We start from the raw sequence: 22882 nt of genomic DNA on the forward strand, positions 1-22882 counted from the left end.
TTTCTGTAGTAAGTTTTAGTCATGAGTACAAGAATATGCACAGTCCCCTGAGTCCTCCTAGAGAGTTGTTAAACCTAGGGGTGGCCTTAAGTGTCCCTGACAAAGGTAGCCTTTGAAGGGTTTGTGGAAATGGCCAAAGGTAGCTCCCCAGATTTACATTAATGGTTGGGGTCGAAGATTGTTTTAGGTGCAGTTAACTTGAGATCATTGCATAGCACCAAAGATTGAGCCATCCTTACTCTACCACTGCCCCAGAATTGGCATTATTTGCCTTTTACCCTGAGGATGACATTGCTTCTGCCATGTCTTCCTGTTTTTTTATGGCACATAAAACAGATGGAAAGAGCTAGGCTCTATTTTCTTGATCTTTTACCTCTTTGCAGCATATTTTATTGTCATTATTTTATTCAGTTAATATTAGATATATGGCCACTGTGTTGAAGTATTATACTGGGAGCTGTGGGTGATTAAAAAATAAAAATAAGACACAACGCTTAAACTGCCTCTGTTTCTTTCGTTCTTTCCCCACCCCCCGTACTTCTCCCAATCTTAATATAACCCTCTTCTGTTTTTCCTTTGTCTCAGGATTTCCTGATTAATATTTTCTCTTTGTGAATATATTTAACAGTTTTCTTGGGCGGTTAGAAAAAAAAAACTGTTTTGGGTGGGATGAATTGAGAGAGTAGCGTTGACATATATACACTACCATGAGTAGAATAGAGAGCTAGGGGGATAGCCTGGCACTCGTTGGTGACCAGGAGGGGTGGGATGGGGGGCTGGTGGGAGGGAGCCTTAAGAGGGAGGGGATAGATATACACACACACACACACACACACACACACACACACACACTCTTATGGCTGATTCACATTGTATGACAGAAACCAGCACAACATTGTAAAGCTTTATTTAAGTATCACCTCCAATTAAAAAAAAAATTCTCTTGGAATTTCCATCTTATATCCCCATACTTGCAAAATTATTTTGTACCACATAAAATGACAACCAAATTTTGGAGCCCATGCTTGTGTGTGGGTGTGTAGAGTAAACATGATTTATTACTGTGCTTAGTGAGGAAGAATTGTAGGAAAAGTTGTGACTTAAAATATTCCATCAGTGTTTAACATGAAATGCATATATAATAAGCATCTTTATAGCAATGTAAACACTGATAAATTAAGGTAAACTTGTGGTAATCCAATTGATCTGTGATCTATGTGAAACTAATATGCAGATTTCAGCCTAAGCTACTTATTACATAGAAGCATGTCTTCATCTGTTGTAGAACCTGTGAAATAATCTTGCTCTATAGAATGTTGTAAAGTTAGAGATAAATTGACCAAAGTACACATTCTTTGGGCAGAGAGCTATAAAACAGAGATAATATAATTTTGAGGATATTATATACCTTTAAATCAGGGTAATGTATCTATGGACTTTCAGGGTCCCTTCCTAAATCTCATCTGGTTTAGGTTAGAACTGAAGCATGCTATATCTACCTATTGTCTGGATTTTTATTCAGCAAATAATAGTTTTTAGTATCCACATGGTGTCAGGATTTGGGATGAATGGGCTTCCCTGGTGGCTCAGACAGTAAAGAATCTACTTGCAATGCTTGAGACCTGGGTTCAGTCCCTGGGTTGGGAAGATGCCCTGGAGGAATGCATGGGAACCCAGTCCAGTATTCTTGCCTACGGAATTCCCATGGACAGAAGAGCCTGGCAGGCTACAGTTCTTGGGGCCACAAAGAGTCGGGCATGACTGAGCAACTAAGCATAGCACATTACAGCTGAGAAAGTAATATATATAAGACATTGTCCTTATTCTTAGAGAACTAAATAATACTTTCTGTATAATTGTTATCGTGGAAAACTGTGTGGGGCATAGTTTGGGCACAATAGGTAGTGATCAGTTCTGGATGTGGTTAGGAATTAAAAGCTTAGTAACGATAATGCTTGAGCTGGGTTTTTAAGAATGATTATAAATGATCAAAGGATGATAAGAGTTGGTAAGAGTTGCCTGTGGGCAATAAATAACTTTTTCTAGGGAATGAAGGAAAACTTGATTGAAGAGGCCTGGAAGGGTAAGATTTAAACATGAAAAGCTTTGGGCAGGGAGAAGGCCTTTCTGGAATAGGGAACATGAGATTAAGGTATGGTTGTCTAAAATCCTAGAAATAGCAAGTAGTTCATTTTGGTTGGAGCATAGAGTTTATGTATTCATATTGTATGGCAGTCAGTGTGTTTAGTACTGACTGTGTCTTACTGACTAAGACAGACATGATCCCTATATTCATGAAGTCTAAGGGAAGAAATGGAGTGGTAGATAAGGCTGTGAACAGTAGATGGGTTAAATTAGATTAAAGAGCAAAGGAGGTTGGATGTTAAAGGAGCCACTAGGACCTCATTTTTAGGTAGTGGAGAGCCCTTGAGGATGAAAAGACTGAGAGTTTTGATTAGGGTACTGGGGAGTCATGGGGTGGAGGGAGTCTTTTGTGTAGAGGTGATAGCTGGAGTTGAGAGATTGCAGATAAAAAAGTGGGAGAGTGGTTGATGGGGGAGAAGGAGGGAGATAGTGTATTTTAAGTCTCAGAGGGTGTTTCTTGACTGAATGAGGGTCTGACCACGTTCTTTACTCCCTATGTACATCACTTGCCTTCCTCATCAGTTTCTTTTACCTTTCCCCACTTTCTTGACCATTATTCTGACTCCTCTTAATTGACTTATTTATGAAATATGTTTCAGATTTTTTCTGGAACTAGAGATCTAATAGTTATCCTCGGCTTAGAAGCCTCCAATGATCATTCTTACAATTACAGAGTCTTGATAGATCTTACAGAGTGACTTCATTAATCAAAAGTCAAACAAACAAACAAACATCCCCCACTCTCCCCAAACACACTTACAAGATTACGTGAGCCAGGGCAGGTCTGGGTAGTGAAAAAAGAACTCTGGCCATAAAGAGTTGTTTTTAAAGTTCAGGAAATTTGTGCTAGAGATAGAGCTTTAAGAGTCAAAGAATCATCTGTATGAAAATGGTAGTTGAAGCTATGAGTGTGGATCAGTTTACTTGAGAAGAACATCAGTGGATTAAAAAAGACAGACCTTTAGGGGAATCACACTTCTGTTAGATGATGACTGGCTTTAGGACAGGGATCGTGTCTTTCTGAATTTAATCTTTTTTGACCTCTCTGTGCCAGTTTGTTGTGCCAGGTGCTGGGTGCACAGAGAAGAATGAAATATAGTCTTTGTGCTTAGCAAGATCCCAGGCTTGCAGGACAAAGAGAGATGTGTAGTGAACAGTGCAGAGCAGAGGATGCTATTCGGGAGCAAGAGAAATTGCTGTTGAGCCTTGCATTTTCAGTAACTTCCATTATGTGTCCACTCAGTGTGATTAGGAGGTTAAGGTTTTTGCTCTTTTTTTTTTAGGCAATGTAATTAATTTGTGAATGTTTTATATTGCTGTGTTTAAAGAAGAAAACAACTATCCTTTCAAGAGATTAGTTGCATCTGTTGTCCTTGATTGTAATTTTTGTATAGACTAGTACTATTAAGTGGGATGAAAAGATGCTTGCTACTATGCTTTTAGTGAAAATGCCTGGAGAATTAATTATAAGCAGGAAGATTTATATTGAAACAAATAGAATTTCTCTTAACGAGTGATAAGAATTAACTCCTCTTCCTCCTATTCATTTGGTAATGTTTAGGAAATGCTTATTTAATACTTCTTTCTGACATGTATGAAAGGTATTGAGTATACAGGGGTGAAAAAATAAATATGGTTCATGTCCTTGTGAAATCTAGACCTTCATGGGGGGCGGGGTTTAACACATTTTTAAAAGAATATGTGTATAATTATAAATCAGCATTGATGCAGTTGTTGTTGCTTAGTCACTCGGTTCTGTCCAACTCTTTTTCAACCCCATGGACTGTAGCCCACCAGTGTCCTCTGTTCATGGGATTTCCAAGCAAGAACACTGGAGTGGGTTGCCATTTCCTTTGCCAGGGGGTCAGCCCAACCCAGGGATTTAACCTGCAATGCTGGAGGATTCTTTACTGCTGAGCCACCAGGGAAGCCCATGGATGCTGTTATATAGCTGTAAATGTCAATGAAAGAATTAAGTTATTATCAGCACTGTCAAAGTGTTTAAAATGTATTTTGCTACAAATGAATGAATCTGGGTGTTCTGTTTACCTGGTGTGACTGTATGGAGTTGTGGTCTGTTGTCTTCTGTACTGTGACTCTTGATCTGTATTTCAGAATGCTGGAATTAAGAGCATCTCTGTCCAACAAAACTTTTTACAAGACATTGTATTGGATCTTCTATAGTTGTTTATGTTCCTGATTATGAATGCAAATGTAAATTGCTATACTGTGTGTATTAAAGGGATGGATAGGCATCTGATCTAGCCTTCTTGTAGATTCATGTGCTGTTATTCTACTTGGTACTTGCCTACTTATATAAACAGTCAGAGATTAGCTAAAGAATAATTATATCTTTCCTTTAGAAGTAATTTATTGGAGGTATTAATTAGTATTTCCACATCAACTAGCATTTTTTTTTATAACAGGGCCAATTTTGAAGGGCTCATTTACCACATGATTAAAAATAATAACATTTGTTAAATACATCCTATGTGCTAGGGGGTATGCTGAGTATTTGAAATGGATTAGCTTTATTTAATCCTTATACCAGCCCTATGAGACAGGCATGATTACTCAACCAATGTATGAATTGAGGACATGGAGATTTAAAATTGGGTAACTTGTCCAAGTTCATGCAGATGGTTCATGATAGAAATATGGTTTGAATGCTCATGTCTCTTTGTAGAATGAATGCTCTTAATCTCTGATGTTTATTATTTTGTGATCATCATATCTGGGAAACTTCTCTGTTGGTTTCATTTGAACCACTTTTGTTGAGAAATTATAGAAAAGCCTCTCCTTTAATGTTCTATAACAACTCCCTTTTCTCATCTAAAACCAGACAGTAAAAAAGGTTAGAGCAGTATAGATTTAACTGGACCTTCTGTATTTTTATTTGCTAAACCTAGCAACCCTAAACAGGGATGGACCTCAGAACAGTAGACTTCATTTTTAACAGATGTGGTGTTGGTTTCCAAATTTTGCTGCACACTGAAATTATCTGGGAATCTTCAAAACACTGATGCCAGGCTCTTGATCTCAGATACTCAAATTTAACATGTGTGGGTGTGACTTGGAGATCAGGAGTTTTTAAAAGCTCAGGTTGACCGTAATGTGCAGCAGAGTTTGGGGACCACTGAGATGTGGGAAACTCAAGGTTTCAAGGAACTTCCAAAAATCCCTACACAATGTTTTTTTAATCTTTTCTTCTCTTAGCAGATATTAAACATGCTGTAATAAATGTCCATATTTATATATCCTTAAATACTGATGCTCCCTCTCTCTAAAATAGATCCTTTAAAATGGGGTTGCTGGATCAAAGGTTATATGCATATTTTATTTTAATAGGTATTATTGTTTTTAATAGTTTACCTTCTACCAGCAATATCTGAATATACCTGTTTTCTTAAATTTCTCTGTTGCTGCTGCTGCTGCTGGTAAATCGCTTCAGTCGTGTCCAACTCTGTGCGACCCCATAGACGGCAGCCCACCAGGCTACCCCATCCCTGGGATTCTCCAGGCAAGAATACTGGAGTGGGTTGCCATTTCCTTCTCTAATGCATGAAAGTGAAAAGTGAAAGTGAAGTCGCTCAGTTGTGTGACTCTTAGCAACCCCATGGACTGCAGCCTACCAGGCTCCTCCGTCCATGGGATTTTCCAGGCAAGAGTACTAGAGTGGGGTGCCATGGCCTTCTCCGAATTTCTCATTATTAGATATTAAAACTCTTGTAATTTTTGCCACACTATGTTATTTTTTAAAATCTTTATTTCCCAGATTACCCATTTATCCATTCTGTCATCCAACTTGATAGTCTTTGTCTTAATTGGAGTATTTAGTCTGTTTTCTTTTATTGGAATTACTGATATATGGCCATTTATCTATTGCCTTACTTTATGCTATTTGTCCATCTTTTCTGTATTTCTTTTTTTCCTGTTTTCTTTTGTATGGATTGGTTAATTCTTTCTCATTTTAGTCTTACCAACCCCAGCTAGTTTAGAAATTTTGCACAATTTCCTTTCTTTAACTTAGTAATTACCACATGTACCTTGCAGCCTGGTTATTTTTTATCGTCTTCCCCCCATGAATTCCCTTTAGGACAAAGAAGTTTTGTTTTTTTTTTTAATTTATTCATTTTTTAAATTGAAGGATAATTGCTTTACAGAATATAAAATTATTTACAGGGCAGCAACGTAGAGACACAGACACAGAGAATAGACTTATGGACATGGCGAGGGTGGGAGGAGGCAGGAAGGAGAGGGTTCAAGATAAAGATTGTGTATTATGTATCTGTATCTTCAGTATATTCTGATGTTAAGATTATTTGTATTGGATTTAAGTAACCAACACCAAATAAAACCATGCACCATATAATGTTTACTAGTAGCAACCATAGTAAATTAATTGCTGAGAAGAGGTAAGAGAAGGGAAAGTCACTCAGTCATGTCCAACTCTTTGCAACCCCATGGACTGTACAGTTCATGGAGTTCTCCAGGCCAGAATACTGGAGTGGGTAGCCTTTCCGTTCTCCAGGGTATCTTCCCATCTAGAGATCAAACCCGGGTCTCCCGCATTGCAGGCAGATTCTTTACCAACTAGCCACAAAGGAAGCCCGAGAAGGGGTAAGAGGAGATTCAAAGAATTATGTGTATTCTTTTGAGATTATAACTTCTAGCTGGGGGTATAAAATGAAGATACAGGGAAAGCTAACTAAATAATCCATGATAATAGAGATTCATATTCCCTTATCTGAAACCATTGAAAGTAGATATGTTTTAGAGTTCAGATATTTTTCTTTGTACTTTAGAGATAATGAGGTGCATATACTATATATTACCTAACACAGCAGCAGGATCTGGGGTGCTCAAGTCGTCAAACACATTATACTTCTATTGCAAAACGTGAATCTTTACATTGAGTGGGTGTAAATAAACATTAAAGTTAACTTAGTTCAGTTTTGCTGCTAAATTATTTTTGGTATCAAAGTTGCTTTAAAAGCACTTTAGATTTTAAAAGAACTTCTTAGATTTTGGAATTGGAGATAAGGGATTTTGAACCTGGATATTCCAAGTGATGGTATATCGTTTACATACTTTTAAGAGAAGTAGGAAATCTTTGTGGTTCAGGTGATAAAGAAGAAAAGACATCACAGAGGTAATAATTTGAACTTGATCTTGAGGAATAGCTAGCTAGAAAGAGTTTGAGAATATCTATCTGTCTTACAAGAGTAGTTAGGAAGAGAACAGTGGGACTGTGGACTGATTAAAATATATCTAGTTTTGAGTCCTGACTCTGTCCCTAATAATTTTGTGACATTAAGTACACAGACCTTTCCTTCCTTCTACTTCTGCTTTTCCTTTCTTCCTTCAACTTCCATCCTGTCTTTTCTTTTTCCTCCCTCTCTCCTTGCTTTCATATTTTCCTCCTTTCTTACTTTTCTGCTTCTTGTTATACATTTATAATATAGATGTTATTTATAAAGTACTTAGCACAGTATTAGCCATTTAGGTACCAGCAAATGGTAGTTATTATTTGGAAAGCATTTCACAAATTTAAAAATAGAATTTTATTTAAATTTTATTTTGTTCTTCAAGACATCTTGCTGAAGAACATACTGTATTATTAGCTCTGGAAATTGTGACATAGTATGAATGTACTACTCAAGATGATTAATGCTAAATTTATTTCTGATTCCACTGTTTTCTCTGTTAAATCACAAATGCCTATACAAAGTGAACTTTTTCCTGTTTCATCTATTATTTGCAGAGAGTCTCAGAACATTTCTTGGCATCAGTTGGGCAGGGTTATGTGATTGTGATAACATTTTGTATTGACTGGAATTTTCTAATTAGTTTGCCTCTGTGTAGGCTGCTTTTTTTCTGTCCTAATGAATATATTTTCAGTCCTTTTTATTGTTTAGTTGCTAAGTCCTTTCAACTCTTTTGTGAACCCATGGACTGTAGCCCTCTAGTCTCCTCTATCCATGGAATTTCCCAGGCAAGAATACTGGTGTGAGTTGCCATTTCCTTCTCTAGCGGATCTTCCCAACCTTGGGATCAAACCTACATCTCCTGCATTGGCAGGTGGATTCTTCATCACTGAACCACCTTTCAGTCCTTCGAGGCAGCATTCAGAAGTTAGCAAATGAATCTAGGGAGGAGTCAAGACATCATGTCAAAATATACAAAGATAGATATTTTCCCCCTTCAAAACCATTATTTCATGAGTAAAAATTCCAAATGATAGAATAAGTTTAAATAGGTTCTAAGTATTATATAAAATTCTAGTTATGCATGTTTTTCTACTCTTGCCGTGGGCTTGAGTCTTTGAAGGCAGAAAGGAAGAGGACTTCATTTAGTAATGCAAAAGGCTGTATAGTTTATATATGAGCTCACACTACTAGAAAGACCGTCTCTTTATGTTTTCACTCTGATGCTTAAGAAGCTCACAAAGTATTTCCCTCCCTTCCTCAGTCAGATGTACCTAACTCTGGCTTTGTCAGTCAGCTTTCTAGACTGTGGTTTTACATATGAAAGAGTTAGAAAGTAATAGTCTTCTCAAGTAGAAAGTGGTGGTCAAGGTTTCCCATTTGAAGGTTGTTACTAGTGGGTGAACCCACTCTAGTAGTCTTGGCTGGAGAATTCCATGGACAGTGGAGCCTGGCGGGCTACAGTCCATAGGGTCACAAAGAGTAGGACATGACAGAAGTGACTTAACACGCATGCACACACTATTGAGGATGGAATGTAGGCAACCATTTATAACTCTTGAGATCTGGCGTGCTGTGATTCATGGGGTCGCGAAGAGTTGGACACGACTGAGCGACTGAACAGAACTGAGAAGCAAATTAGTTAGGAGAATGGAATTTTGACATACTAAAATGATAGACTTGTTCCTTCTTTAATATTCTTCATCTTGTAAATGGTGCCACAATCTCGGTAAAAGATGACATCCTTGATTGTTCTGTTTTTCCACCTCATGTTCAGTCCAAGAGCTAGTCTAGTTGATTCTCTGTATGGAATACACTCTGAATCTGTGTATTTCCCTTTTTCCCCAACTCTGCCAAGCTTTATTGCTGGAACCCTACTCCACGCCCCCATTTCTCTAGTCTAAACTGTTCCAGTAACTTATTGGATTTCTCTGCATTCCATTGACCTACTTACAAATAACTCTTCACAAAGTAGTCAGCACATTAAGATAAATTTTAAACGAATTTTAAAGAAAGTAGTACATTAAAAAAGAAAATGTATATCAGGGACTTCCCTGGTGGTCCAGTGGTTAAGACTCAGCACTTCTGTTGCAAGGGATGCAGATTCAATCTCTTATCAGGGAACTAAGATCCTGCATGCTGTGTGGTGCAGCCAAAAAATAAAAAATAATGTATATCAGATTATGTCATTCTTTTGCTGAAAATTACCCAATAGCTTCCCTTTATACAAACAATGAACTCTAAATTCCTTATCATGGTCTACCAAGTTGCTATATGATCTGGTCCCTGCCTACTTCTCCAAACTCATACAACAAGGTTCTTCTTACTATATTCCATCTTAGTGTTCTTTCTATATAATGGATCTGTTCCCACCACAAAGCCTTTGCAATTAAAATTTTTGCTACAGCTGATAAGCACTTTTGCCTGATCTTTTAATGACTGTGTCTTTCTTTCAAAATTTATTTCCAATGTCATTTCTCCCCCATCACACATTGTTTTCTTCATAGCATTTAACAACGTGTATATAAGTATGTATGTATGTATTTACCTGTTTTTATTTGAAAATATAAGCTTCCCTGGTGACTCAGATGGCAAAGATTCTGCCTGCAGCGCAGGAAACCTGGGTTTGATCCCTGGGTTGGGAGGATCCCCTGGAGAAGTAAACCAGGGGACCCTCTGGTTTACTTCTGTCCAGGCAAGAATACTGGCAACCTACTCCAGTATTCGTGCCTGGACAGAGGAGCCTGGTGGGCTACAGTCCATGGGATGCAGGAAGTCGGACACAACTGAGTGACTGAGACACAGACTGTCGTAGCATACTTGAGGATTTCTGATTTTTGCCTTGTTCATTAACATCCTGACTGCTCTGCTTGGTGGAAGGACAAACAAGAAATGATGGGAGATTTTGTTCTTTGTAATGTCTAGTGCAAACTGTCTTTGCATGCGTGCTAAGTTGCTTGAGTCATGTCTGACTCTTTGCAACCCTATGGACTCATGCAACCCATGAAGCTCCTCAGTCCATGGAATTATCCAGGCAAGAATGCTGGAGTGGGTTGCCATGCCCTCCTCCAGGGGATCTTCCAACTCCAGGTGATCTTTGCGACACCAACTTATGGATGACACTTCTAAAGTAGTGTACCATTTTACATTTCCACCAACAGTGTATGAGAGTTGTAGTTGTTCCACGTCCTTGCCAGTGCTGACTCATGTCAGTGTTTTTAACCATAGCCATTCTAACAAGTTTAATTTGGGGTTTAAAAGTCTTAGAATCATTCTGTCAGATGAATATTTTAATAGGTATTTTAATTGAACTAACTAATCAATGTTTCAAGGTAGTTTATGCTCCTTATAAAAATTACTCATGCAGTAGGGTATCATAAAATGAACAGTGTAAGAATGGATGTCAGAAATGCAAGTGTTAAAGAATAAAGAACTTCTAGCAATATGACAGACTAACCTAAAGGTGAAGAGTCCTTCTGGTCTAAAGGCATAGAAATGCTGGATAAAATATACTTAAAAATAATAAATACCATAGAAAACCACAGCTGAGCACAGTTAAAAAAAAAAGAAAAAGGAAAATCCCCATTTGCCAAGATCAGAAGGAAAATTAAAAGCCAGACTAATAATTCTTTCATAATTCATGGTGTGTTTGGACTTGCACATGAGCCTTAGAGTTTGGGGCTAGTTAAAAACATTTTTTTTTTGTTGTTTTGGTTATTTTTACACAAAGTACATGCTTTAAAAATAATACTTTACTGTAGTATAATTGGCATACAATTGGTTGTACATATTTAAAGTGTACAGTGTAAGTTTTAGCATATGTATACATCTGTGAAACTACTATCCCAACCAAGATGATGAATATATCCATCACTTTCAAAAGTTTCCTTTTGTTCGTATGTGAACCTTCCCTCCTATACTTCTCTCTCCTGTTTCCATACCCAGGCAACCACTCTTTAGCTTTCTGTCACTGAAGATTAATCTGCACTTTCTAGGTTTTTGTGTGAGTAGAATTATCCAGTATGTACTATTTTGTTTAATTTCTTTCACGTATTATAATTATTTTGAGCTTGATCCATGTTGTGGCATGTATCAATAGTTCACTCCTTTTTATTGCCAAATGGTATCTCATTGTATAGCTATACGAGCTTTTTTAAATCCTTTGACCTGATGATGAACATTTGGGGTTTATTTCTGTTTCTTGAACAAACTACACTGTGAACATTTATGTAGTATCCTCTGTGTAGACATATGATTTACTTTCTCTTGGATAAATTCATAGGAGTGGAGTGGCTGGATCATATGGTAGTTGTATTTGAAACTTTTAAATAACAGCTAAACTGTTCTAAAGTAGTACACCATTTTGCATTCCCACCAACAGTGTGTTAGAGCTCCAGTTGTTCATGTCCTGGTCAGTGCTGACTAATGTCAGCCTTTTTAACTTTAGCCATTCTGACAAGTGTGTAATAGTATCTCATTGTGCTTCTAATTTTCATTTTCTAATGATTAATGATGTTGAGCATCTTTTCATGTACCTATTTGCCATCCAAACAACTTCTCTGGTGAAGTTTGTTGTAGATGTTCTCCATCAGGTTGAGGAAGTTTCCTTCTTTCCCAGCTTACTGATAGTTTTAACATGAATGGATGATGTATTTTGTCAACTGCGTTTTTGCATGTATTGAGATGATAAATTTTTTCTTTTTTTAGTCTGGTAATTGGTGAATTATATTGATTTTTTTTTTCATTGGCTGACTTTGAAAAAAAATTTTTTTTGGGGGTGTGGGAGGTGGCGCTGTGCTGCAACCAGGGATTGAACTAGGGCCCACAGCAGTGTAAGTGCTGTCTTAACCACTGGACTGCCAGGGAATTCCCTCATTGGTTGACTTTTAAATGTCAAGCCAACCTTGCATTCCTCGCATTAACCCCACTTGGTCATAATGTATTGTCTTTTTAATATATCATTGGATTTGATTTGCTAAACTTATTACATTTATTTTCCTACGGGAGATGTATGGTTTATAGTTTTCTTTTTTTGTAATGTCTCTTGCCTGGTTTTGGAGTCAGGATAGTGCTGACATTTATAGAATGTGTTTGGAAAATATTCCCTCCTTTTTAGTATTTGGAAAGAATTTTTGAAGAATTTGTTTTAATGCTTGGCAGAATTTAGTATAGTGAAGTCACTTGCACTTGTCATTTTATTTGTAGGAATATTTTTAAAATACAAATTCAATTGCTTTACTAGGTATAGGCATATGTGTATTCATACTTTTTATATTTCTTGAGGGGAATTTGGTGTTTTGTCTTTTAAGGAATTTATCCATTTAATCTAAATTGTGAAATTTATTGGTATCAAATTATAAATCTGTCATCCTGATCTTGGTAATTTTTTCCTTCTTTTTTTCCTAATCAGTCTGAATAATGGTTTATCCATTTTCTTAAGATCTAGCTTTTGGTTTAATTGATTTCTCTTATAATAAGAGAAATTTATGTATGTATGTCTATATTTTCTACTTCATTGATTTCTACTCATCTTTATTGTTTTGTCTGCTTACACTGGATTTTATTTATTCTTTCTAGTTTCTTGAAGTGGAAGCTGAGGTCATTTCTTTTCTAATATAGGTGATTTAATAGTAGTAAACATTTCTCTTGTTATACTAATGCTTTAGCTACATTCTACACATCTTTGACTTGAGTTTTTAAATTTTCACTCAGTTTAAATTACTTTTCAATTTTCTTTTTAATTTCTCTGAATGATGAGTTAGTCATGGGTGTTCTCAAATATGAAAGGATTTTAAAATATGTCTTTTGTTCTTTTCTAAGTTATTTCCATTGTGGTCAGTTACATATATGACTTGCCTTTTAAAATTTATCGGTTCATGTTTTATTGTGTTGAATATTGTCTACCTTAGTGAATGTTTGATGTGCACTTGAAAAGAATGTATATTCTGCCATTGTTGTGTGAGTCCTATACAAGTGTCATTTAAGTCACGTTGGTTGATAGTGTTTAGGTTTTTTTTTTTGGTCTTTACTGCTTGCTATATCAGTTGTTAAAAGAGTATTTTGGAATCTCAAGATGGGCAGGAGGTCAATGCATGTGCTATCTATGTTTTTATTTTTTAAGTCTTTGATTTTCTAGCTTTGATTTTGTACTAAATTACTTTGGGCAGTTTTCACAGCAAAAATCATTTTAGGTCATCTAAGCCTTTAAGGTGAGGGAGATACATAATTTAGGAATTAGAATTTAGTGATAAGATTTCCAGTTTCTATAAAAGTTTTGATTTATTTATGTCAGTGTTTTAGATTGAGAGACTGAATTTTTTGGCATATCTGTTGGAATGTGAGTATGACTTTTAGTTTTATCCTTTAAAAAAATAGGGAAAACAAAACCTCTAAAAACAGAATATAAAGGAATACAAAAGTGCTTTTCTGTTTTTGAAAGTTGTTGGAAAGTTTTCTGTTTTTGTTTTTAAGTTTCTTGTTTTGATAGTGCAAAATTTACATTGTAATAAGCAAAAGACATAAAAATGATACTGCTTTTCTATTCTGTGATTGCTTATAAGTTTTGCCTGCCTTTTAAAAGATGACATTAATTTTTTCAGTTTCAGCCCATTTTCCTCACCATTTGACCTCTGCTAATTTTCAGCCCCACATGAAATAAATTACCTGATCTGAGGGACTGAGATTGCTTCTGGCAAACACAGTTAATGGGCTGTTTTTCAAAAGGGGGCACAAAACTTCAAACAAAAGGTCCCTCAGATATATGGGGATCTTGGAAACAAAGTAAAGTGCGTTAATAGGATACGGTAAAATGGAAATATAGAAATCAAGCAAGTTTCAGCTGGTTTATTTAACTTTCTATTTTGAAATAGTGACAGTGTCTCCTAAGGTTTGAGTGGGGAATCTTAAGTGTAAACTCATGTATATTGTGAAGTGGGGATATCAGTAAAATCATTGTCTTTTTACCTTGAGGAACATATTTTTCCTCATTAAACAGGCCTATTTTGAAGGAATTTTATGTGGCTGGCTGGGTTTCCACTTAAACAACAAATTAAAAGGAATCCTTTGTGGAGGACCTGTCATGAACCGTAGAGGCTCCAGGTTCTATGCCTTGTACTGCGTGCAGTACTGCATGCCTGGAGAAGTCTCCTCCAAGACTGCCTTTAGGACTTGGGTTTTACAGCCAGAGTTAAGTTTTTCATTGAGCTTACGTTGGCTTGTTTACCATATAAAGCTCCTTATAGCTTTCCACATAGGGTTAGTCATAAGATATTTTATTCATGTTCGGATAAATGAGAGGTTGATAGTTGTTGGAAAGTGTATGTTGCAACCTATTCTGAGAACTTAAGTATTAAATTTTATTTATTTCTACAGATGTTCTAGTTTTTAGTTAGTTATTACCAGGTAGTCTTTTAAACACCATATTAATATATGGTAGAGAAGTTGATGAAATGTTCTGTATATCCTTTCTAGGACAGGAAACCTCCTCCATCTGTTCTGTTTAGTTAAAGCTAAATGTTCAGGCAAAACGGGGGTCAAGTTACTGCTGTGTGTTTTCTGAGCAGGTTACATCTCCTTCTTGGGTCCTAATTTATTGAAGTATAAAATAAGGGATTTTGGTTCAATCATGACAACCGTTTCTAAGTCAACTTTATTCAACATAAACTGTTCATTTTTCTTAGCAGTCCCTATGTCTAAACCCTTCCGTTCCTGGCTGCTGTATTTGCTAACCTCCCAATTATTCCTCCCCTCTCTTGTTGGATGCTGTCATCAGGTATAAGTCTTCCTATTCCTATCACTATCTTTATTATCTTTATCTTCAGCGACCATGTGGATCCTTCCACATGGAAGGATTCTGGCATCACAGTTACTTGACTCCATCATTATCATCATTTCTAGCCCACTTATGCACCCTCTTCAGGACCATACTCTGTGCCTTGGAATACTTCTGACATATTTTCCCACTAAAGTCATAATGCTGGACAACCTGCTCACCATGACTGGATAGATTTTCAGCTCCCTCATTTAATTATTCTTAGAGTATAACAGTTCTTAGGCTTATCAGCATTTCTATTAGACTCTTCACCCTCTTCAAGACCATACGCTGTGCCTTGGAATACTTCTGACATATTTTCCCACTAAAGTCATAATGCTGGACAACCTGGTCACCATGACTGGATAGATTTTCAGCTCCCTCATTTAATTATTCTTAGAGTATAACAGTTCTTAGGCTTATCAGCATTTCTATTAGACTCTTCTAATTTTTTCCTGTTCTTTAATCTTTTTGCTTAGATTCCATTAACTCTTTTGCCCCATTTTTGTTGATCCATCTGGTAAATTTGTCTAATAGAACTTTTGCCCTTGTGTTACTGTAGTTTACTGAAGAAAGCCTCACATGGATTAGATTGGTGGCTGGCCCTATAAAATTATGATGAATACTGCCTGTTAATTCTCAACATTGCTTTCCAGTCCTTTTTCTTTTTTGGTGGGGTCCAGTGTCCTGTCGATGGTTGTTCAACAGCTAGCTGCAATTTTGGTGCTCTCACAGGAGAAGATGAGCACACCACCAGTCCTTTTTCTTTAAGTGATCTTCTTCTTCCTCACATTATCTCTTTCGAGTTCTCTTTGCTCCTCTCAAATCTCTATTCTCTTTGCTGACTTCCTTCTTATTTCACAGGGAAATAGCTATACTTGAAAACTTTATTAGCTTCTTTACCACTAAGATTATAGATATTTTGTTACCTTTACCTGCTTTTTCTTGTGTTACAATGGAAGAAATATTCCTCCTCTGATCTCTCTAAATGCTGCGAATCCCATCCATTCCTTTTCATGAATAACTTCTTAAAGAGAATTATCAGCGAAGGATAGAGAAGTGTTAACTGGAAGGCAGAAGAGCTGTCAAGATCTGCCATCTTTATTTCTGCATTTCCTGCTCACTCTGTATCACTTCATGGCAAGTAGATGGGGAAACAATGGAAACAGTGACAGACTTTATTTTCCCGGGCTCCAAAATCACTGCAGATGGTGAGTGCAGCCATGAAATTAAAAGACGCTTGCTCCTTGGAACAAAAGCGATGACAAACCTAGACAGCATATTGAAAAGCAGAGACATTACTTTGCCAACAAAGGTCCGTCTAGTCAAAGGTATGGTTTTTCCAGTAGTCATGTATGGATGTGAGAGTTGGACCATAAAGAAAACTGAGCACCGAAGAACTGATGCTTCTGAACTGTGGTGTTGGAGAAGACTCTTGAGAGTCCCTTGGACAGCAAGAAGATCAAACCAATCAATCCTAAAGGAAATCAGTCCTGAATATTCATTGGAAAGACTGATGCTGAAGCTCCAATACTTTGGCCATCTAATGCGAAGAACTGACTCATTGGGAAAGACACTGATGGTGGGAAAGATTAAAGGCAGGAAGATAAGGGGACAACAGAGGATGAGATGGTTGGATGGCATCACTGACTCGATGCATGTGAGTTTGAGCAAGCTTTGGTAGTTGGTGATGGACAAGGAAGCCTGGCGTGCTGCAGCCCATGGGGTTGCAAAGAGTCAGGCACGACTGAGTGACTGAAATGGATGAACTATAACCCATTGCTGGTGGGCTTCTGCTCCTTTCACCCATCTACCTCTGAAACTCTTCTTATAGAGGATACCAGTGACTTCCAAGTCAGAAAATTTAGGGGTGTTCTTTAGATATGGGTCTCTTGGCAGCATTTGTTACTGTTCACCCCCTCTTAACACTCTTTTCCTGGCTTCTGGTAAAGAATCTGCCTGCAATGTGGGAGGCCTGGGTTCTGTCCCTGGCTTGGGAAGATCCCCTGGAGAAGGGAAAGGCTACCCACTCCAGTATTCTGGCCTGGAGAATGCCATGGACTGTATAGTCCTTGGGGACTGTATAGTCCATGGGGTCACAAAGAGTCAGACGTGACTGAGTGACTTTCACTTAATAACTTTAGCAGTCTTGATTTTCTTTTCATCTCTGTTTATTCCTTTTCAGTCTCCTTCAATTTAATCAGCATTTGTAAATATTATTTTAGTATTAAAAATGAAAGTGTAGGGCTTCCTGGTGGTCCAGTGGTTGAGAATCCGCCTGCCATTGCAGAGGACCTTTAAATTCTTGCCCCGGGAACATCCCACATGCCACGGAGTGGCTAAGCCCATGCGTTACAACTACTGAGCCCATATGCCCTAGAGCCCGTGCTCCACAACAGGAGAAGCCCCCGCAATGAGAAACCTGTGCACTGCAATGAGGGAGTAGCCCCCTGCTCTCCACAAAGCCCACGCACAGCAACAAAGACCCAGCACAGCCAAAAATAAATAAATGAATCTTTTTTAAAAAGTGAGAGTTTATTAGTTTAGAGAGAAGAAAGCAAAATTGGCATGAATTTTGCCAAAACACGAGGCTTTCAAGAAGCCAGGTTGTGGCAGGAAATTTTAGGTAGAGTGCGTTCTATTTTGTCTTTAGAAATACTGAAAAAGGTTAAGAAGCATCAGTATATGTTGCTTAAATTACTCAGCAATCCAATAAAATATATGATTGTATTCCTGTTTAACCTCAAAGAATATGAGCTGGAGAAGAAGGATGGACGTACTTGGGAAGCAGTGCATCGTTCTTTCTCATTGGAAGGCTAAGGTTGCTTCAGGGTAGTGTGGAGATGAAATCTGTTGTTCCTGTGTTACAGAGAACATAGGAAGGGGTTTGTTACTGCATTTTTTGATTAGTGAGGACTGGTTGAAGATTTTTAAGCTGGGTACACTTTGGATACAGAGACTGTCTTGGCCAAGGGCTGGTAATCCTATAACATTTGTTTCAGTGACCAGACGGCAATTGGCCCTGGAAGCCTTTTTTGTGGATTTCCCAGTGACATGAATTGAGTGCTCTTTGACACTCCTTTAGCGCTTTGTCATAATTCTCAGATGGTATCATGATTACTTGTTTGTATCTGGCTTCCCTATTGGATTTGAGCTCTTCTGAAGTGGAATTATTAGTTTATGGGTAATGTTAATCTTGGTAATTTTTCCCCACCGCCCATCTCAATGCTTGACATAGTATATGATTCCTGAATTAGTAAATGAATGAAGAGTTTGAATTTTTAATCTCTGGCCTGAACAGTTTATCAGAATATATCATTTCTACTTCTACAGGATTAGAGACTCGTTCCTACTTCCTCTCTGCTATTGAATATGTTTTAGTTAATAAAATCTCTTTTGATTGAAAGGTTCTGTAGCTTTAAGAGCCTGTGACTTTGCAGACACTCTTCCACTGGATAACACACCCTATGCAAATCAGCTGTCTGTTCAGGTCTTGTGTTTGTTTTCCCCATAGACATAATCCATCCATTAGTTGTTTAAAGCAGCAGATGGAAGGAGTCCATGGAGATGTGGATTTATTAGCTCTCACAATGAAAGACCACACTGGTTGTGCTCCAGATTAGAAGGTTTTTGCTGAATGAAAGAGAAGTGGATCCTGTTTTCTGTGCTATTTTCAGCAGTGTGGCTAGCTCTTGTGACTGGAGTCAGTTGTAAGAAAGACCAGAAAAAGATTTTGTAAATAGACCTTCCTTCAAGCCCCAGACTGTTTGGTGCAGCTAACCATAATTATAGGAGGGGCAGCTTTTTCTCCTTGTTGGGTACAGACTGAATCTGTCCTAGAGTTGTTGCTATATTTACTCCTTAGAGTAAAGGTATGTATAAAGCATCCTGAGTCAGGGTGTATACATACTTTTATTTGTCAAATTAGGAAATTTGGATTAATACCTTCTGAAATCCTTTGGAGAGGGAATAATTTGTGCATGTCCTACGAAGAACTGTGACTGTGAGTTGGTAGATCATGTATTTAACTCTCTTCCTAAGAATGTACTGCTTCCTTTGCTAACAGTTCTTTTGTGACTTAATAGAAAAATCACTCACTTGCCTTGATTTTCTTTCCCCTGTGTTTACTAGGATTCTGGCAACTACTGTAAAATTGGAAAGTTTAAACGTTGCTTATGGAGTGTTTAAGTGATAAAATCATATTATGAGAGCTAACCTTTCACTCCTGAGCTCTCTTTATTTTATATATATATAATATATATATTTACAACCTATATATGTTAAAAAGAGACTTGAATCACCTTTAAACTTGGTGCAAGTCTTGCTTTGAAAATAACAACCAGTGACCCAAGAAACAATTCTGAGATTATTAAAGTCCGGGTAAAACTAGATTTTTCTCATGCTGTGCCCTTTTAGAGGTCTGTTGGAATGGGGAGCTTTTCCTGTGACAGTACTGTCAGCAATGAATAGATGAATGAATTTGTCCATGCTCAGAACTCACCACACGTGTACAAGCCCCCTCCAGGACATAAAAGAGCATGGAGACTGACCTTAGCAATGATCTAAGCTCCAGAGGAAAGAGGCTTTCGTGACTGTCCAAGAAGTGAAGACCAGCGTATCTAGAGATAAAGAAACAAAAGAGCCTGTGACAGTATCGAAAGAATCTGACATTTGCTTTGTCTGTACAAAGGATGAAAAGAATTTTGCCGACTTAGTCAAAACAATAACTGGTTTTATATCAGCCTGAGCTCAAAATAGAGCCTCAGAATAATATGTTTTTCTTTGTATTTCTGAAGAATTATCTTTTTAAAAATGTACGTGGCGTGGTTTTGTTTTGGGAAAGGAAAACGTGACACGGATTTTATAAGCTTAGTAGCTGTAGGTGGAGACTCTCTTGTTTTGTGTGCCAAACCTTTTTAATAAGCAGTGAAGTCAGGATATTAAAGATTGGAATTTTTTTCAGGGAGCTTTGTCCTTTTCTTGGTACTTCAGATGTTTGCAACCAAAAGGGGTATGTATGGAAGAGAAAAACAAATAGGAAAAATTTCCCCCTTTTGTGGTGGTGATTCAGATGAGATTTGTCTGGACTGCTGTGAAGAAAGACGTGGCTGTGATGTGAGGCAGTGATTGTGTACTCACGCTGGACTGAGAGAAACCTGGTTTAGTGGAGCCGTGGGCACAGCATGGGGAAAGCTTGATTGTGTGCCTCTTTCCCCAGCAGTAAGCAAGTAGGCTCTAGTGGCTGGCTGTCTGGAGAGTGGCTTTTGTTGGTCTTCTATCTATTATGGATGATTCCAGTATTCTACAAAGGAGAGGGTTACAGGTGAGTAACAGAAAGCCTTTTTTACTAATCTCCTTCCTCTTACTGTCTATTGAAAATATACTGAACGGATGGCTTCAATTTTATTTAATTCATTTGAGGCAGGAGAGAATGCTACTAAGTTCCTCTATATTCCATTATGTGTTATTTTAATTAAAGGAATCATCTAAGACCTTTCTACTTTAATAGAAAAATTTTGCTGCTTGGGTTTACTTACCCAAGTGGAGCAATTGAGTCAGACCCATGCACACCTAGTTTTAGACACCAGACGTTTCTGACAGATTGTCTATAGTAAACGTATTCTGTTGCTGACCACTGTGCCTGCCTCCCAGCCCGTCTTTCCCTTAATTAATTCAATTATATGTGTTAATATATGTTTAACCCTACACATAGCTTTAAGAACTTTTCTAAATTATCACTTTGCATACATAATGTAACCATATGTGATAACCATGTATCTGAAGCCAATTTTGGAAGCCTTCTCCTCCCTAAGTCATGGATCATTTTGGTACATGAAGAAGTAAGTAAAATATAACAATGAGGGGGAAATATATTGGTAGACAACCTTCAGCTGAGTTTTAATGAGTACCTTTAGCACTAAAAGAGTACATATTACAACTATTTCAGTTTTGATGATTAATTTTTTTATGCTTTGTAAAGTAGATCATCTTGGCTTAGTCTTGATGAAAAAAATGTGCTGCTTGGGCTTACTTACATTATGTTGAGTGGAGCAATTAAATCAGACCAACACACATCTAATTTTGGACACCAGACATTGCTGACAGATTGTTTACAGTTCATTTAGTTCATCATTGAATGTTTTAAAGGATTGACATAGTAAAGGTTTCAGGATAAAACCTCAGTCAACCTATGAAGTTCTTGTCATGAAATGTAGCTATTTCTCTTGTTTTGATTTTGTTTTTTTTGACATTTGTAAAGCACTTTTTTTGACAAAGTACCTAGGGTCTTTTTACTTATTCTTAATTACCATTATTTTGGTTTCTTTAAAGTGCTCAGAAGGAAAATGTGTAAGATTGGTAAAATTTGAACAAGTGATGATATTTGTAGGTCATCTTATTTGTGCTTCTGGTTAACGGCATTGCAGGCACTCGGAGCCTACTGGGAGCACCCACTGCACCTTCGGCAGCTGTTTAGTACCACCGGGCTTTCAAAGTCAAAGCCTTATTTAATTTCTCCTTTTTAGTACAATTGGTTCCGTAAGATTTGGCGTTTGATTTCTTGGGAGTATTTTGAGAAGTAGTTATAAAGTACTCAGAATACCTCTGATAAATAGTGATTTGTGTTCAAGTAGCTGTTAATAAAAAAAATAGCTGGCTTGTAAGCACATTTAAGTGCATTACCTATTTATATCTTTATTTCTCTTTAGTTTCCAGGATTCAGAAAGGGAATTCTGTTTTTTGAATGGGCAATATTTTCAATTATTGTGCTTGTTTTGTGTTAAATCAGTTATTTCCTTCCTAGTGACTGAGTCAGTCTCTAATATCTGCTACCCTGTTTACTGATGCCCTTCCTCTCAGTTCTTTGTTTCTATCTAGCAGGAGTTCCAAATTGCCAGATCACAGAGCACTGTAAAGTGTTTTCTTGCAGCCTCTTTTTTTTTTTTAGTTCCAAGTTTACTCTTTAGAAGGGGCTTCCCTGGTTGCTCAGCTGGTTAAGAATCCATCTGTAATGCAGGAGACCCCGGCTCGATTCCTGGGTTGGGAAGATCCACTGGAGAAGGGATAGGGTACTCACTCCAGTTTTCTTGGGCTTCCCTGGTGGCTCAGCTGGTAAAGAATCTGCCTGCAATGTGGGAGACCTGGGCTTGATCCCTGGGTTGGGAAGATCCCTTGGAAAGGGGAATAGCTATCCATTATCCACTCAAGTATTCTGGCCTGGAGCATTCCATGGACTGTATAGTCCATGGGGTTGCAAAGAGTTGGACACGACTTAGGAACTTCACTTTACTCTCTAGAAGACTGCATTGGAACATTCTGAAATAGAAGTAATGCTTGAAAAGCAGCAGTTTAGATTATTTGTTTTAAACAGGTAAATTGTTAACATAAAACTTTAAAAGCTGATTTTAGATTTGTTTACATAAACACATAAAAGCTAAAGTGTACCCAGTGGTCCGGGCTTCACTGATAGCTCAGTTGGTAAAGAATTTGCCTGCAATGAAGGAGACCCAGGTTCGATTCCTGGATCAGGAAGAACCCCTGGAGAAGGGATAGGCTACCACTCCAGTATTCTTGGGCTTCCCTGCCGGCTCAGCTGGTAAAGAATCCACCTGCAATGTGTGAGACCTGGATTGGATCCCTGGGTTGGAAAGATTCCCTGGAGAAGGGAAAAGCTACCCACTCCAGTATTCTGGCCTGGAGAATTCCTGGACTGTACAGTCCA

At 37.6% G+C, this 22882-nt stretch overlaps 1 protein-coding gene across 9 annotated transcripts in view; it reads left to right on the forward strand.

The window, feature by feature from the left end:
- MAST2 (microtubule associated serine/threonine kinase 2) overlaps positions 1 to 22882 on the forward strand; it is a 207083-nt gene that overhangs the window by 44966 nt on the left and 139235 nt on the right. Inside the window, exon 1 of one of the 9 annotated variants that reach the window (XM_086386283.1) lies at positions 20432 to 20485. The exons of the other annotated variants lie outside the window; for them this stretch is intronic. Coding sequence (XP_086242409.1) covers positions 20447 to 20485 — 39 coding nt within the window. The 5' untranslated portion in view covers positions 20432 to 20446. Of the gene's footprint in view, positions 1 to 20431; positions 20486 to 22882 lie in introns of those variants that run through there. 9 annotated transcript variants of the gene reach the window in all.

This window comes from Bos grunniens, chromosome 3 (assembly GCF_055505025.1).
Source record: "Bos grunniens cultivar Pamir isolate PY7600 chromosome 3, Bosgru_T2T1.0, whole genome shotgun sequence".
NCBI classification, from domain to species: Eukaryota; Metazoa; Chordata; class Mammalia; order Artiodactyla; family Bovidae; genus Bos; species Bos grunniens.